Source organism: Panthera leo, chromosome C1 (genome assembly GCF_018350215.1).
Source record: "Panthera leo isolate Ple1 chromosome C1, P.leo_Ple1_pat1.1, whole genome shotgun sequence".
Lineage (NCBI taxonomy): Eukaryota > Metazoa > Chordata > Mammalia > Carnivora > Felidae > Panthera > Panthera leo.
This window is the reverse complement of record NC_056686.1, coordinates 199,393,432-199,411,706: the sequence shown is the minus strand read 5'-3', so window position 1 is coordinate 199,411,706 and position 18,275 is coordinate 199,393,432. Positions and strand designations below refer to the sequence as shown.

General features: G+C 38.7%; 1 protein-coding gene across 1 annotated transcript in view; it reads left to right on the top strand.

Moving 5' to 3' along the window:
• Window positions 1-45: 45 nt before the first annotated feature.
• The window catches only part of PECR (peroxisomal trans-2-enoyl-CoA reductase), a 28,415-nt gene continuing 10,185 nt past the window's right edge, over window positions 46-18,275 (top strand). Inside the window, exons 1-6 of the mRNA XM_042950090.1 lie at window positions 46-244; window positions 4,141-4,274; window positions 4,984-5,149; window positions 10,286-10,367; window positions 14,666-14,762; window positions 17,060-17,170. Coding sequence (XP_042806024.1) covers window positions 121-244; window positions 4,141-4,274; window positions 4,984-5,149; window positions 10,286-10,367; window positions 14,666-14,762; window positions 17,060-17,170 — 714 coding nt within the window. The 5' untranslated portion in view covers window positions 46-120. The remainder of the gene's footprint in view (window positions 245-4,140; window positions 4,275-4,983; window positions 5,150-10,285; window positions 10,368-14,665; window positions 14,763-17,059; window positions 17,171-18,275) is intronic.

Below are 18,275 nucleotides of genomic sequence, written 5' to 3'. Positions count from 1 at the left end.
GCCACGGGGGCGGGGCCACGGGGGCGGGGGCGGGGCCAGGGCTGACAAGTAACCAAAGGCCCCGCTTACCTCCCAGGCTGAGGGACCTTAGTGCTCCTGGGACTCGGACGCGCCGTGGAGATGGGCGTTTCCACAAGGGGCAAGAGCTGCTTGGCGGCCGGCTTGCTGAAGGACCAATTGGCCATCGTCACCGGCGGGGCCACGGGTATCGGAAAGGCCATCACCACCGAGCTCCTGAACCTGGGTACGTGAGCAAGCCCCTGGGCCAGACAACGCAGAGATACCCTGGCATAACCTGGGGTCGGGGTGCCTGGAGCTCCTAGGCACCGCTCGGAGACCTGGACTTGCTAAGCAAAGAAGCTGGAGACGTGGGTGAACTTGAAACCAGAGCGGGGGCGGGGGAGGGGAAGAAGAGAGTCCTTCCTAAGAAACTGTGGGGAAACGTTGAGTAATGAAACCGTTGTTTGTAAGCTAAAGGGAACAGTTAGAATCAAAGATACATTGCCCGAAGTGGGGAATAAGGACACCTTTGGGAACATGCTATGGAAGTATTTGTAGATGTGTGCTTAAAATTAATCCATCTTATGTATTACCTAATGAAGAAACACGGGAAAACTTCATTTCACTTCACTTAATTGTTAAAGGTCTTAACACCCAAGAGACTCCCATCATATATAATCTGCACACAGTTGTTATAATATTTACCCGAACTTGGGGAAAGGGAGGATTTTGTAAGCACATAAACAAGTAAAGAAACCACAAAGGGGAAAATGGACAAGTTTACTTATATGAAGATGTAAATCCTCATTGAATGAAAAAACCATGTAAATAAAGTTTAAAGGCATATGAAAAGAATATGCCAAATTTTTATTTCAAATTTTTATTTTCCCTTCTGGGAATAGAGCCTACCTGGTAACAAGCTAAAAGGAAACAAGAGTTCTCCTAACAGTATAATTGATGCTGTGCTGAAAGTTACACATCCATTTTGATAAATTTAATTCTGTTTAAAAGTCTTGTTTTACCAGGAACCCATGGTGAATCTTTTCAGTGTTTGCTTTGTAAAGCTTTCAGAATGCCCATCAGAATTTCCAAAAGTTGTCTCTATTGGAGATTACTAAATTACAACGTGAGCTTGAAAAATAGTTTTCTTTAAGTGCCTTCTTTAGATATGCAGAAGCTCGCTCGTCCCATATAAGTAAAATAATTGTGGTCACGTGGAGACCCTTCTTACTGTTTACCTTTATAAACTCCATTTATTCCACATGTGTATATTGAATGTGGACTTTGTGCTAGTGTAACGATTATGGTAGCAACAGGTCCCTATCCTCTGGGGGTGACAGCCAGCGTGTGGGGGAGACTCTTAAGAACAGGTCATTCCAATGTAACATGGGCTTAAATACTGTGTTAGGGTGAGGACAGGGGTATAGTAGCATGTAGAAGGGACTACCAGCCTTGGCTTGGTGAGGGAGAGAGAGGAGAGTTATCAATATAGTTGTAATTATCAGTATAGTTTAATTAAAATCTACTGTGTACCTCTGAGAAGTCCAGAGTTGGCAAGGCTTCTTGCTCTATGTGCTCTGAGGGTGCCTTGGCCAGTATTTCTGATACATTTATATATTTGTCTATGAAAAAAGGGAAGCAGTCTCTTCAGGAGGATCTAAGACATCAGGCGACAGTGAACACTAAGGTTCATTTTCACTCAGTAAGGTGAATAGACATTCCAGTATGTCATAGCTTAGAATTTGTACTTCAGGAAAACACTGATGGCAGTGTCAGTATGCCCCTGGACGACTATTCCTCTTATAACTCCCTTTCCATTCAATTCTAATTTCACTTCCAGTGTTACCAATTTTTACTTCTTTGTTGTATTTTCATCTTTTTGGACCAGTCCTCTTTGAATCCTAGGCTTATCACTGGGAGACCCGGACACAACACGACTGTATTTCTTTGCTGTCTGTGTGTGAATTGAAGAAAGCATGCATGATGCCCAATCATGGCCAGACATTGAAAGAAGTGACATGATTAGTCACTGATCATGATGTGCATCTGTTATTCAATGGTGATTTGTGGACGGAACAGCTTGTATTTTATACAATTACTCACCATTAATATGTCATGGTAACTGAAGTTTGAACCATGTTGCTGAGGGATTTATGTTGTTCAACTACGCTTACACAATTGAAATTCGTGCGTGTTAGAGCTGAGCAAAGGAAGGACTGCCTGTGCTGCTATTTCACCTTTTTTGGCCATCACACTGTTGTTCCCACACATTTATTTTTACATAGGTTATAAATCCTACAGTGCATTGTTACCATTTTTACTTTAAACAATCTCCACCTTTTAAAGAGATTTGAATAGGGGTGCCTGGGTGGCTGAGTCAGTTAAGCGTCTGGCTCTTGATTTCAGCTCAGGTCATGAGCTCACGATTCATGGGATCCAAGCCCTTCATCGGGCCCTGCACTTACAGTGCAAAGCCTGCTTGGGATACTCTCTCTCTCTGCCCCATCAAAATAAATAAATAAACATTAAAAAAATAAAAAAAAAGTAAAGAGACTTGAATAGAAAGAAGAAAAGTCTTTGTATTTACTCACATAATTGGCGTTTCTGGTAATTTAGATTTCCATCTGTATCATTGTCCTTCCATCTGAAAGACTTCCTTTACTCTTTTAAGTAATACAGGTCTGCTTTAATGCAGCTGTAACATGCTTCCAGCTGTTATATGTGTGAACAGCTCTTCATGTTGTCATCATTTCTGAAAACTGTTTTCACTGGGTCAAGATTTCTGGGTTCCCAAATGCCCACCCTCTGCCCCTCCCCAGTACTTTCGAGCCATTTCCACTGTCTTCTGGCTTGCAATATTTCTGAAAAAGAAGTCTCTGTCTTCCTTGTCTTTTTGTTCTGTTCTTTTTCTCTGACTGCTTTTAATATTTTTCTCTTTATCACGAATTTGTTTAATTTTGTTGTCAGTGCCATTTCTGGTTCTGTTTTTATTAATTGACTTTTCTCCTCGTTATGGGTTCTATTTATCTGCTTCTTTGCATGACTGGTAAAATTTTTGCTGGATGACAGACATTTGAATTTTACCTTGTTCAGTGCTGGCTATTTGTATATTCTTGAGTTTTGTTTTAAGATGCACCTAAGTTACTTGGAAACAGTTTGATATCTTAGGAGAGGCTTGTTGTATGTTAAGTGTTGACCTGAATGGCCTTTAACCTAGGGCTAATTTTGCTTCACTACTGAGGCCATACCCTTCTGCGTATTTTTCCCATTGGCCCTTGAAAGGTTTTGCCTGGTGGGAACACTATTCTCAGTGCTGTGTGAATGTCAGGGTCTGTTGTTTCTGCTCCTTTGGGATGGTTCTTTCCCCAGCCTCAGATAGTTTTTTTCACTCAATGCACTGTTCAGTGCTCAGCTGAATATTTGAGGGAACTCTGCAGATCTCTGGAGTTATTGCTCTGTGACTTATCTTCTCTCTCTGCCCTATGTAACCTAGTTTTGGCCTCTGGGACTCCCATCTTCATCTCTTCCTGGGCTCTGAATGGTTTCCTCCTCCTCTCTGTGCTGCACCTTGGACACTGTCTCCAGGCGGTAAGCTGGAATGATCATAGGACTCACAGTGTTTGTTTCCACTCTCCGAGATTGCTGCATCATGGTACCCATGTCCTGTGCCTGAAAACCATTGCTATATATACTTTGTCTAGTTCTTCAGTTGTTTCGGTCTGGAGGGTAAACTTGGTTATTGATGCTCCATCATAACCAGAAGCAGAAGTCCCGACTCATCTTTTTTTTTTTTTAAATCTTTTTTTATGGGAACACGTGAAATATTTCCTAAACATTAGTATTTTTTTTTTTTTAATTTAGACAATCAATGGGGCACTTGAGTGGGTCAGTCGGTTAAGTGTCTGACTTCACCTCAGGTCATGATCTCATGGTTCGTGGGTTCGAGCCCCGCGTCGGGCTCTGTGCTGACAGCTCAGAGCCTGGAGCCTGCTTCTGATTCTGGGTCTCCCTCTCTCTCTGCTCCTCCCCCACTCGTGCTCTGTCTCTCTCTCTCAAAAATAAATAAACATTGAAAAAAAGTTAAAAAAAATTTAGACAACCAGTGAAAGCATATTTACTTGTTCTCTGTTTTCTTTTCAGGGTGTAATGTGGTCATTGCATCTCGTAACTTTGATAGATTAAAATCGACTGCAGAAGAACTGAAAGTCAGCCTGCCCCACACCAACCAGGCTCAGGTCACTCCCATAAAATGCAACATTCGCAAAGAAGAGGAGGTAATACAAATATGTCTATATCATTTATTCATTTATTTTAATTTATAGTAGTGGCTTCTAAACCTGTGCTACAGATGTTCCTATGGTAACTGTCTTAGATGAGGTTAACTAAAAGCAGAGTCTATGAAAGAGATTCTTTTGCCAATGATTTACTGAGTGAATTACGTCCAGAGAAGGAGATGGAGAGAAACAAGATCAGGAAGCAAAGAAAGGATGTGGTCTCAGTGAGATTACCTTTTGTGCCCTTTGCCCTTTAAGTCATTTCTTTAAAAAAAAAAAATTTTTTTTAATTTTTTAAAGTTTTGTTTATAAGTAATCGTTAATTTCTACACCCAACATCGGGCTCGACCTCACAACCCTGAGATCAAGAGTCACATGCGCTACCAACTGAGCCATCCAGGCACCCCTTTTAAGTCATTTCTTAATGTTGCCATTAACCTATTTTAGTACTATTCATTATTCTGGGTTTACAGCTTACAAATTCAGAAGTGCTTGTATTCAGGAGGCTTGTATTCAGAAGTGATCCAGGCTCTTGGCTAAATCTTGTCATCAGAATTACCAATTTAGTTTTCTGATCTGTGGGTATTATGGTACTCAGAGTTACCATTTCCTGTTACAGACTACAAGTTCTTTCCCTCTCTAGAGCAAGCTATCGGTCCAAGTAGCAAGTGAGGTTATTAACCAGCTTACTTTTAACATTTTTCTTCAGGTGAACAGTTTGATCAAATCCACCTTAGATACTTATGGTAAGATCAATTTTTTGGTCAACAATGGAGGAGGCCAGTTCATGTCTCCTGCAGAACACATCAGTGCAAAGGGATGGCATGCTGTGGTCGAAACCAACTTGACGGGCACTTTCTACATGTGCAAAGCAGGCAAGTATGATCAATAACCCAAAAAAGTCAAAGTGTCCTTATTTAAAGATTATAGAAAATCTTGAAAGAGAATTGTTAGAGGCTCAGAAACTCCATATCATCAACATTTACTGCCCTGGTTCATTCCCATACAACACAGGGATGTAAGTTGTTCCCTTTCTGGATAGTAATTTGGCAGTATTTATAATATATGGATATGCTTTGATCTTGTAATTTTATTTCTAGGAATTTGTCATGAGAAAATTATTATGGATCTGTACAAAGATATAGCTACAAAGTTGTCCCTGAAATTTAAAACAAAAACCTAAAAACCTCTCACGCTTTGTTTTAAAGAAATGAATCTGTTATAAGGGCCTGTTCATTAACTTCATTAACTTTGGACTGAAAGTCATGTGTTGGGGTGGTGATGCTCAACTCCTGAAGTTGAGTAACTCAAGGGTTTTCTTGCAAGCTTTCCAAGACATTTTTATGATAAAACCCACAGAACAAGTATAATTCCAACCAAAAGGGTCTTTACCCCAACATGGGTTAGGCTTTATCTTCTTAATATCTCTAAGTCAAAGGCTTGCAGACATTCCCAGCCTTTTTATCTAACCAGCAATATAAAGCTTTATATCAGTTGTGACTAGCTGTTCCAGTGTAGAGACCATGGAAAAAAACAGGAGCTTAAATAAGATAGTTTGTTTCACCCTCATGTAAAAAGTTCAGGTAGGTAGTTACGGATAACATGGTAGTTCCAGAATCACTGGGGACTGTGATGTTGTGATTTGTAATGAGTGTATGTTTTGGTCTGTCTCCAGTTCCTGGTTCATAGCTCCCATTGGCCCTTGTAATTTCCTGAGCATTAAGTCTTTTGTTATAACACTTGGTCTTCTTGTCTTCAGTACCTGAAATGGCTTTAGGACTGTAAGGGTGAAATGAGTGTCTGTTATTCATAACAAGCCCTGTTCAACCACAACTGAGTATGTTAATGAGGTGACTTTGGGAAATTCCCTAAAGATGGGGTACGAGCTGGTTGATAGGGAACCAACACTGATTTCTGGGCAGCAGAGAGGGGTAAGGGTCAAATCAGTGACCAGTGACCAAAGATTTAATCAGTCACAACTCTGTAAATGAAAAACCAAAGGATAGGGTTGCTAAATCAGAACATGTGACACCATGCCAGTCTCAAACTCCACAGAACAGAAGCTTCTTTGTTCAGGACCTTGCCCTGTGTATTTCTTCATCTGCCTGTTGGTTCATATCCCTTAATATGCTTTGTAACAAATGGGTAATTTAGTGAGTGAACTAGTTTCCTGAGTTCAAGAGCAGATTAGTCAAATCCAAGGAAGAGCTCATAGGAACTTCTGATTTATAGCCAGTTGGTCTGAAGCACAGGTAAATAAGCTGTACTTGTGATTGGCGTCTGATTCTCTCAAATAGCGTCAAGAAATATTCCTGTAATACCCAGGAAAAGTGTCAGGGGAAAAACAATGATGTCAGAGTGCTAACAGAAGAAGAAAGTCTGTGTTAGGGTGATTTAAATAAACTTATTCCCCTTTCTTTTTTTTTTCTTAATAAGTTTTTTAGATATTCAGTATGGCACGCAGTGCTTTATTTATTTTCATTTTCAAACTTTTTCTTGGCTATTCACGACCTTTTATTCTTTCAGATGAATTTTATATTCAGGTTTTTTCCTCAAAAATCCTGGTGGGGAATTTGGTTGGAATTGTGTTAAATTTGTCAATAATTTGAAAATAGTTACCATGTTTAAATATTGTCTTTCCATAATGGCATGTCTTCCTTTTTTTTTTTTTTCTCACATTTTACAACTTTATTGAGGTAAAAATATTAAATTAACATTTAAAGTGTAATGTAATCAGCTTTGACAAATGTGTCTACCTGGGAAATTATTACCCTAAAGTAATGAATATATCATAATGGCATGTCTTTCTATTAATAGATACTTATTTTATATTTTTTGGCAAAGATTTGTGGTTTTTGTCATATAGAACTCATATATATTTTTTTTTTCATATATTTTTTTTAATTAAGGTTATGCTTAGGTATTTTTGATGACTCTTGCTATTTTGAATGGGCTGTTTACCAATTATTTTTCAACTGGATTATTGTTGGTTTATAGAAGAATTATTTTTTCAAGTTGAGCTTGTAACTTTATCTAGCAATTTGTAGCTTTAACAGTTTTTTTTAAATTAGTCTTTTGGGTGTTTTAGACGTACAATCATGTTGTCTAAAAATAAATACTGTATTTCATTGAATCAAAGATATAGTCAATTCAGAAATGCACCATTTTGTATATCACTAAGAAAGTACAAACAGTGCCATGTGTATCTTAAGAAGCCACCAACTGTAAGACATATCCCAGTTTGAAAAATGTGAAAATAGGGGCACCTAGCTGGCTCAGTCGGTAGAGCACATGACTCTTAATCTCAGGATTAGGAGTTCGAGCCCCATCTTGGGTGATGAGAGTACTTAAAAATAAAATCTAAAAAAATTAATAATGTGAAAATAATATGAAAGAATTGTCTTAGAATTTTAAAAGACTGTATTTTATATCTTCTTTTCTAGTGGCTTTGCCTGCTTTTTCTGTCATAGTCTATGAATTGGTCAGAACTCACTAGAAAGCATTAAGTAATAATTGGAAGGCACTCTTATTTTTGCCTGAACTTTTAATAGGAGGGTCTTGAATTGTTCTCTGGCCTTTACATTCTAAAAATTAGATTTCTGGGGCACTTGGGTGGCTCAGTCGGTTAAGTGTCCAACTTCAGTTCAGATCATGATCTTGGGGTTCCTAAATTCAAGCCCCGTGTCAGGGTCTGTGCTGACAGCTCAGAGCTTGGAGCCTGCTTCAGATTCTGTGTCACCCTCTCTCTCTCTCTCTCTCTGCCCTCCCCGCTTGTACTCTGCCTCTGTCTCTCTCCCCCTCAAAAATAAATAAACATTTAAAAAAATAAATAAATATCATTAAAAATTAGGTTTCTGTTAAAGCTAGTCTTGAGGGAACATCTCTGGCGTTGTCTTGATTTATATGAATGGACTTGATGGCTAAATATCAAATGGGGCTTCAAAAAAGGTAAAATACTTAAAGAATGAAGTTAAAGGATAGAATAGAAAAGGATACGACTCGTATCTAGAAACTACAAAACGTTGCTGCCAGAAATGAAAGAAGATGAAAATAAATGGGAAAACATTTGATGTTTGTGAATTAGAAAATACAATATTGTTAAGATGGTAGTTTTTCCCAAGTTGATCTGTAGGTTCAGTGCAGTCTCTATTATTTTTGCAGAAATTGACAAACAGATCCTAAAATACACGTGGAAGTGCAAAGGACTCAGAACAGCCAGAAATAACGAAATTTCTAGAAATTTTCAAAATTTTTCAGAAATAACGGTTTTGCAACAGAAGAAAGTTAGAGGACTTCTACTTCTTGGTTTCAAGACAGTGTGGTACTAGCATAAGGCTAGATGCATAGATCATTGGGACAGATTTGACAGTCCAGAAATAAATCCTTATATTTGTGGTCAAACCGTTATATTTATGATTTTTGCCAAAGGGACCGAGGCATTTGTTTGGGGAAATGACAGTCTTTTCAACAGATGGTGCTTGGACAGTCGGATATGCACATACAAGAAAAAGACCCTTACTTCACACCATAAGTGAAAGCAAACCCCAAGTGCAAAATGGACCGTGGGCCTAAAAGCAAAAAGTAAAATTTTGTAACTTTTAGAAGCAAACAAAGGACAAAATCTTTATGACCTTGGTTTAGGCAATGAGTCCTGAGATACACCACCCAAAATACCATGCATAAGGTGAAAAAAACTGATGAGCTGGACTTAATCAGAATTACACGTGTGTGCTTCAAAAGATAACATTAAGAAAATGAAAAGATAAGCCATAAACTGGGAGAAGAGATTTCCAAATCACATATCTGATAAAGAACTTGTATCCAGAATGTAAAAAGAATTCTTAGAATTCAATGTTAAGAAAACAAACCAATTAAAAAATGTGCAAAAGATTTAAATAGATATTTCACCAAAGAATATATATAAATGATGAACAAGTACATCAGAAGATTCTCAACACCATTAGTCCTTAGGGAAATGCCAGTCAAAAGCTCAGTGAAGGGCACCTGGGCGGCTCCGTTGGTTAAGTGTGTTACTTCGTCTCAGGTCATGATCTCGTGGTTTATGGGTTCCAGCCCCGCATCGTGCTCGGTGCTGACAGCTCAGAGCCTGGTGCCTTCTTCAGATTCTGGGTCTCCCTCTCTCTCTCTCTCTCTCTCTGCTCCTCCTCCACTTTTGCTCTGTCTCTGTCTCTGTCTCTCTCTCTCTCTCAGAAATAAATAAAAGCATTAAAAAAAAATCTCAGTGAAATATCCCTTCATACCCATTAGAATGGCTGTAATCAGAAAGTTAGACAATAACAGTGTGCAGAAACTGGAACCCTCATGTATTTCTGGTAGGAATGTAAAATGGTGGAGACACTGGAAAATAGTCTGGCAGTTTCTTAAAAAGTTAAACCTACAGCTACCATATGATATGACCCAGCACTTCCACCCAAGAGAAATAAAAACATATGTCCACATAAAGGTTTGTATTCATAATCACCTCAAAGTGGAAACAATCCAAACGTTCATCAGCTGGTGAATGGATAAATGAAATATGGCATATCCATTCAATGGAATACTATTCGGCAAGAAAAGTTAACTCTTGACACATGTTACAGCCTGGATGAAGCTCACAAACATTATTCTAAGTGAGAGAAGCCAGACACAAAAGACCACATATTGTGTGTTTTGCTTTATACGTAATATTCAGAAAAGGCAAATTTATATAAACAGAAAGTAGATGACCGTTTGCTTGGGGATGGCTTGAACTGCAGAAAGCTACCAAGGAACTTTTGGGGGGTAATGGAAATATTCTAAAATTGGATTGTGATGGTGGTTCCATGACTCTGTATATTTATTAAAAGTCTTGAAGTTGTACACGTGAAGTGGATGAATTTTGTGATCCCTACATTATGCCCAATCAGGCTTTTTATAAAAAGGAAACAGAAATTAAAAATTTTAAAATAAAAAGCAACATGCTGGGACAGGGGATGAGAGTCACACGTTTGTCACTGGTCTTTTTCCTGCAGTTTACAGCTCGTGGATGAAAGAACATGGAGGGTCTATTGTCAATATCATTATCCTTACTAAGAATGGACTCCCGGGATTTGTGTAAGCATACACATACATATATGTATATTTTTCTATATCTTTGGGTTTTGTCTTCTGAATAGGGGGGAGTAGGGTGGAGAAAACTTCATAAGTCATGATCCTTAATCCTTTAATAAGTTTCAATCTCAATACTTAGCTATTCCCTTTATTTGAATGTTGAAAATGTACTTCCAAAAAATTTCCATCCATATGAGACTTGCCAGATTTACCAAGAAAAGAAAAACAGATGCTCCATTACATTTTTTATTATAAGTCTGTTCCAAATATTGCATGGGGCATCTTTATGCTAAAGTTTTGTTGTTGTTGTTGTTGTTGTTGTTGTTATTTATCTGAAATTCAAATTTAATGGAATGTTCTATATTTTATCCAGTAACCCTTATCCAGATGTCGCTAAACTGGTCATCATTTTCTGGAGATATCTTTTTTTGTTAACGTGTGGAAATAAAACTAATCTAGGCTAATTTAGATTAGAATACTGTGAATATGCCTATTCATTTTTAGACAGAACTGCTGAATTGTTACTCCATAGTGGAATTTGACATATTTCACTCTTATTCTGATTTTGGTAAAATATTATGTTGGAAACTGATTTTTTTTTTTTAAAGTCCATCAATGAACTAATTTCCTGTACTGGCTCAGTAGATTCTTTCATAATAATCTAAAAGGACATCCACATAGAACAAAGAGAAAAACAATGTGCTAGGAAGCTACTTGAAGACCACACATTTAGCAGGTAAAAAGTCTGGTTTAGAAAAAAAATCGTTTTGCTGATTTCCTTCATATCTTTTATAAGTTCTGAATCCTTCCGTTTTTTTATGAAAAAAATTTTATTTTCCAACATAGAATGTTTTATGAAATAGGTCTATCTTAGTGTTATAAAAACATGCATGCTCGTTTTTATATATATACAAAACTGCATAAGGTACAAAGTTGAATGCTCTATCCTTTCTCATCCCGGAAAAAAACCTTTTAACTAAGTAAGACAGTGATCTGAATTCCTTTATTATTAGTCCATCATCTGTAATCTATAGGGTGATATTTTGGTATTGCGGGAATATTCTGTTTTCCATTGTGATTTTTGCAACCACTGGTGATTCTTACCTGAATCACTTATTACGTTAATGGTGGGGCAATGTTAATTTTTCTGATTTCATAATTGCTTCTATATTTATTAGCTGGTAATTCATAAAAGGACTTCTTTGCAATAGCCATTCCTTCCTTATCTGTATATTTATTACAATTATCATTATTATCATTAAATTTTTTGGTATACCACTATGGACTTATGGACTTATTTTCAAATTCCTCTTTCCAAATGCACATATTATCTCAAAGTTAATAGAAATTTATATTATTTCTACGTTTCGCTATTATAAATAATTCTGCAGTGAATAACACTGTACATATTTGTTTAATATTTGTGGAGTTATATGTTTACCATACATTCTGGAAGATGGATTGCTGGGTGAAGGTGAAAGGTAAATGCTTTTAGGTATTTCCAGGGGCTCCTGGGTGGCTCAGTCGGTTAAGCGTCTGACTTCAGCTTAGGTCATGATCTTGCTGTTCCTGGGTTCAAGCCCTGAGTTGGGCTCTGTGCTGACAGCTCAGAGCCTGGAGCCTGCTTTCGATTCTGTGTCTCCCTCTCTCTGTCCCTCCCCCATTCTCTCTCCCTGTCTCAAAAATAAAACATTTAAAAAACTTAAAAAGAAAAACAAAACTCCTAGGTATTTCCAAATTTCTTTCCAGTTTGCACTCCCACCAGCAGAATATGAGTGTGCATGTTCCCTAGAGCCTCACCCAAAACGTGTGTTAACAACTTCCGGACAACTCTGATAGGCAAGAAATGATCTTCTTAATGGAGCACCTTTTGATTTATTGAAAGGCTATCTGGATATCTTGTGTGTGTGTTTGAACTGCGTTGCTCCTTGGCACATTTTTCTTAATGTTGCCTAAGACGTTACATTTTTTCTGTTACATCTATGTGGGGGAGTTTAGCCTGACCTGCTGATCTTCTGGGTGATTGTTCATGATTACAAGGGCAAAAGATTAGCCAAAAAACTAACTCCCATTTCGCATGGGTAGACAGTTTGTAGCCCAAATGCCCATCTGCGGGTGAATGAATCCGCCAATTGTAGTCTATCTATGTAACAGACTACTACTTGGAAATAAGAGCAAATGAGCTATTAGCTCAGGCAACAACATGGAGGAATCTCAAAATAATTATTCTGAGTGAAAGAAGCCAAGTGAAAAAGAGCATATACTGTATGGTTTTATGTGTGTAAGTTGCAGAAGCATTTGAAACATTTGTTAGTGCTCTATTCACTGACCGTTGTACATCCTCCTGCCTCCTCTTTATAAATGACAGGAAGAAAATGAAGCAATGTGACAGCCTTCAAGGCAGTTTATTACTTGTAATCTGTTCCCACACAGACTGCAAGAGGTTTCAGATATTACCTGATACAGAAATTGGTCATTGAAAGAGGATGTGAGCTTGTCACGGAAATGGTAAAATATAATTTCACTCAACTCCTAGTTCAGATAAATGCCAGTCCCTCTCGGTGTTTCCTTTAGCAGAAGAGTGACTGGAACAGCACTTCATGTGACATAGTCATCACTCCAAAGCTGAATTGTCCAGCATCTCTTCTGTCCTGATGGGGATTCATTAATATCTGTCTCTGATTTTCCACCTCTGTCTCTCATTCTAGCGGCTTTCTCTCTTGGGCACCTACCAGTTTCTTTCTTTCTTTTTAAAAAAATGTTTTAAATGTTTACTTATTTTTGAGAGAGAGAGAGAGAGAGACAGAGCATGAGCGGGGGAGGGGCAGAGAGAGAGGGAGACACAGAATCCAAAGCAGGCTCCCGGCTGTGCTGACAGCCTCAGAGCCCGACATGGGGCTTGAACTCATGACCTGTGAGATCATGACCTGAGCTGAAGTCAGATGCTTAACTGACTGAGCCACCCAGGTGCTCCGGGCACCTACCAGTTTCTGAACATCTGCCACTTGTTTCTTCAGGGGCTCACTGTAACTGCTGAGCCTTTTTCTATGAGGAGGTCACCTCACGTGGTGACCCTGGTGATCAGGGGGCTGAGTGCAAGGGGACAAACACCTCTAGTCCTCCTCAAAGGAAAGAGTCAGGACTCGGTTGTGCTTCTATAGAAGCATGTCTGTTCCTGCCCCTGTCTCTTGCTCCTGGTGTTTTCAATTTCAATTATCTGTCCCAGCTGAGTGTTGCAATTGGGCCCCTCGCACTGGTGGCAGTAGACGGGACACGGGAACGTGTTCTGTAGATGCACCCTGGACTGCTGGATTCAGTAGCAACAGAAGTTATGGCCCCATTGGGTAGTTGTGGGATCACTTGGGTAATTCCGACCGAGTAAGTTGGCTTCTTCATGGAGTCCCGCCAGGGTTGCTGTGGACAACACTGGAACAGAGATAGGTTTTCTTCAAGAAGGTTGGGCTCTGTAGGTCTTTAGTGAGAAGTGGATATACCCCCGGGTCTCACACACTTGGTTCTGAGGACCTGGTAAGTAGAAATTCTAAGCAACATTATATCTGTACTTTATGCATGAGATCCCATATGGATGCAGGCCTAAATATTTTGCACTTCCTTTCTGGAAATATATTAAAATTTATTTAAATTTTGGGGTGTCTAGAAAGCCTATTGATACTATTTCTAGCCCGATGTATGAATTTCTTATCCCTTATAATCTAAAATTGATTTAAAGAATAACCCCATTTGTGGGGTGCCTGGGTGGCTCAGTTGGTTGAGTGTCCAACTCTTGAATTTGGCTCAGGTCATGATCCCAGGGTCATGGGATCAAACCCTGCATCAGGCTCTGCACTGAGCCTGGAGCCTGCTTGAGATTCTCTCTCTGTCTCCCTCTGTCCTTTTCCCCTGCTTGCGTCCACTCTCTCTCTCTCTTTCAAAAACAAAAACAAAAACAAAAAACCCAAAAAAACAAAAAACAAAACCCACACATTTGTAACCCTTAAAATTACCAATTTGTTAGTTTTTCTATGTAATAAAAAGATCTTCAAAATATTTCTTTTACAGTCATGGTGTTTTGGAGGATGTTATGTGTGCCTATAATGTAAGATTTGTTTGACCACCAGATAACTGTGTTTTGGCTTTAACATTGAAGGACCCTCCTCCTTCCCCATGGTCAGAAAAAGGATCAAAAAGACAGACTCAACAAGAATATATCTGTGGGGCTCTGACAGGTCATTGGCACATCCGTCAGTTAACGAGAGAAACAGCAGAAGCTGGTTATAATTTTTATGTTTTGTCTTCTAAAGGCACAGTGGAGCTTCCAGGGAAGGTGTTTATAACCTCACCAAAACCTTAGCTGTGGAATGGGCCAGCAGTGGAATAAGGATCAACTGTGTTGCCCCTGTAGGTAAACGTTCCATATGAAAGCTGTTGACAACTTGCTCTCTTCTGATTCCATTTGTGTTGTTGATAGACATATCTGTTAATACTCATGTATACTAGAAAAGATTGGTTTTTAAAAATACATAAAATCAGGGGCACCTGGGTGGCTCAGCCAGTTAAGCATCTGACTTCGGCTCGGATCAGGGTCTCATGGCTGTGAGTTTGAGCCTCGCGTCGGGCTCTGTCCTGACAGCTCAGAGCCTGGAGCCTGCTTCGGATTCTGGGTCTCCTGTCTCTCTCTTCCCCTTCCCAGCTCATGCTCTGTCTCTCTCTCCTTCAAAAATAAATAAACATTAAAAAAATTTTTTTTAAAAATAGATAAAATCAGAAAGAAGCATTCTTTGATCTACAACCAGATTGTCAAGAAGGTTAAATTAAGCCAATGATTCTCATTCTTGACAATATATTAGAATTATCTATGAAATGTTGAAAAACTAGCAATATGTACACTTGACTCCAAACTATGGAATCCAGGCATTGGTATTTTTAAAAGCCACCTAGGAAATTCAAATGCACAGTGAAGATTGAGAACCACTGCTTTAAAGAACAAATTTTGCCAGATTATTTTGTTATTTCTTGGTATATCATTAATTCGTCACAAGGAGAGAGAGAAAAATCTGAAGTCTAATTCAAGTTAAAGATTGTTTAGAAGTCGGGAGAAAATTTATCAGCAACATGCTGTAAATTATAGGGGGGAAAATCACTATATGCTCAAATCACAATATGTTCAATTTCATTTTTGTGTGTGTGTAAAATAAGATATAGCTTAAGCTTCCCTGGGTATTACATACCGGCTATGTACTTTAAGAGAGATATCATGTGAAATATCTCACTCATCTGGCAAAACTCAGCCTAAATCCACTTCTCTGTGATGTCTCTTGTTGTTTTTCTAAGATAGTAATCATCCCTATATACGAAACTATAACATCTGTGGTTATAATATCTACAGACCTGTCCATATATCTATAGATATTGTTATCCATGCTACTGGGTGGGAACTAAGCAAGAACTGACTTGAAGTGAGTAGAGAAATCTCATCTTTAACAAATTGCAGGCTCCTAGCCATAAATTTCACATCTCTTCAGTCCTTCACAGCTGACATCACCTTACCCATATTACACTCAAGTATTTGCAGGACAAAATTCATTACAGTTTCATTCTTCCTGTTGATATCTTCGAATACTGGCCCCCAGAAGTGCATTTCTTGAAAACATTTAACGGTATGTTAGTGTTACAAAGTCACATATATCTCCAGAAGATGTTTTTAGGTTAAATGTCTAAACCTTAATACTTCTAGAAGGTTTTATCCTCTTTAAATAAAAGTTCCAAATTGTTTCATTGGAAACCAGTACAGTGCCCCATTATCATTTGGAGTACTGAATACCGCCAAAACCCTTTGGTTTCCTCCCTCACTCCTGTAACCTCTGCTGTAGTGATGGATTCATAACCAATAGCTTTATTGTGTGTTATACAGTTTTTGAGTAATTTTCTTGGCTTTATAAACCCTTGAAAGCTAGTAAAGCTAAATAAAAGAATTCCAAAAAAATTAAAATTTTGGTTTATTTATACTGGATTCAAATATTTTATTTGCGATTTCACTGTAGAGAAAACCCATGAAAATACTGTATTTTCTAAGTCTCACATAACCATAGCCTAGGCTTCTGTTATAAAACAGAAGTTTAGCAGAAGATAGACTCCCCTGTCCCGCTGTTCCTAGTTAAGTGCCTGTCTGATCTATTCACACAGTTATGTTTTTAGAAAGCAAGTCTACTCAGAAAAAATCTAGGGCTTGTCTGGTAATTAAGGGAGAGGAGGTCACAAAGTGAGTATTCAGATAATCCATTTGTAACATGGTAGCTGCACTTCTTTGACAATATTGAGAAAAATTAATATTAGAGATGTTGACTTTTCTGTAAAAATTAACCCACTTACTTTTTGGCATTGGGCAATAGACTGCCTTGATGTCTTTGAGATTAAAATTTAGTTTTATGTGCTTTATTTTGTCTCATTTTATTCTTTTTTTTTTTTTAACGTTTTTATTTATTTTTGAGACAGAGAGAGACAGAGCATGAATGGGGGAGGGTCAGAGAGAGGGAGACACAGAATCTGAAACAGGCTCCAGGCTCTGAGCTGTCAGCACAGAGCCCGACGCGGGGCTCGAACTCACGGACTGCGAGATCATGACCTGAGCCGAAGTCGGCCGCCCAACCGACTGAGCCACCCAGGCGCCCCTTGTCTCATTTTATTCTTAAACATAGGGCGTCATTTATTCCCCGACTGCTGTTGACAACTATGGTCCTTTGGCAGAAGACATTTTTGCTGCGTGCTTTGAGAGAATCCCAGCTAAGCGAATTGGCATTCCTGAGGAGGTAATGTATATTTCTAATAATATTGATTCTAATTACTTTTTTTTTTAACGTTTTTATTTATTTTTGAGACAGAGAGAGACAGAGCATGAATGGGGGAGGGGCAGAGAGAGAGGGAGACACAGAATCAGAAGCAGGCTCCAGGCTCTGAGCCGTCAGCCCAGAGCCCGATGCGGGGCTCGAACTCACGGACCGTGAGATTGTGACCTGAGCTGAAGTCGGACGCTTAACCGACTGAGCCACCGAGGCGCCCCTAATTACTTTTTTTTTAAGTGATCTCTTTACCCAACAGAGGGCTCGAACTTACAACCCTAAGATCAAGAGTTGCATGATCCACTGAGCCAGCCAGCCAACCCCCAATTACTTTCTTTTATACTTTGGAAATTTGTAACATTTGGTGTCCTTTTTGCACCGTCTGGTTGGCTGATAGACATGAGTGCTCCCGTTGCTACCAGACCATTTCCCCTGTTATTTTCTGGCTCCCTGCTTTGCACGCCCACAGAATAAAGATCCTGATCTTTATTCAGGATTGAACGCAGTGTGAATTAAGAACAGCATGGTCTTAATGTTTCATTGCACTTTTCAGCTGTATTATTTTATCACATGTTCTTTGTTGGTACCCAGGACCCTAAGCAAAGCCAGATGATTATGGCTATGTGAAGTTCCATATGTGCTTTCTCTAAGGGCCATATTTAAGTATGTAGAAATCAGTAGCTTATTAAAGGCCAGCAATATCTCAAAATATAGTCTTAAAAACACAGTCTTAAAATATAGTGAAAAAAAGGATGCCTTTCCTGCAATAATAGGAAAAACAGAAATACCTGGTGTAAACTTAGCTCTAAACAAAAAGAAATGTATTACTAAAAAACAGAAAAAAATGAATAAACAGAGACATGTCCTATTCCTCAATGGAGAGAATCAATTTTATTAAAATCAGGTTTCCCTTTGTATGTTGACCGATGGTAGCTACACTTGCGGTGAACATAGCATAGCAGACCGAATTGTCAAATACAAGGTCATACGCCTGAAGCTAATGTAACATTGTGTGTCAACTCTACTTCACTTTTTTTTAAGTTTATTTATTTTGAGAGAGGGAGAGAGAGAGCAC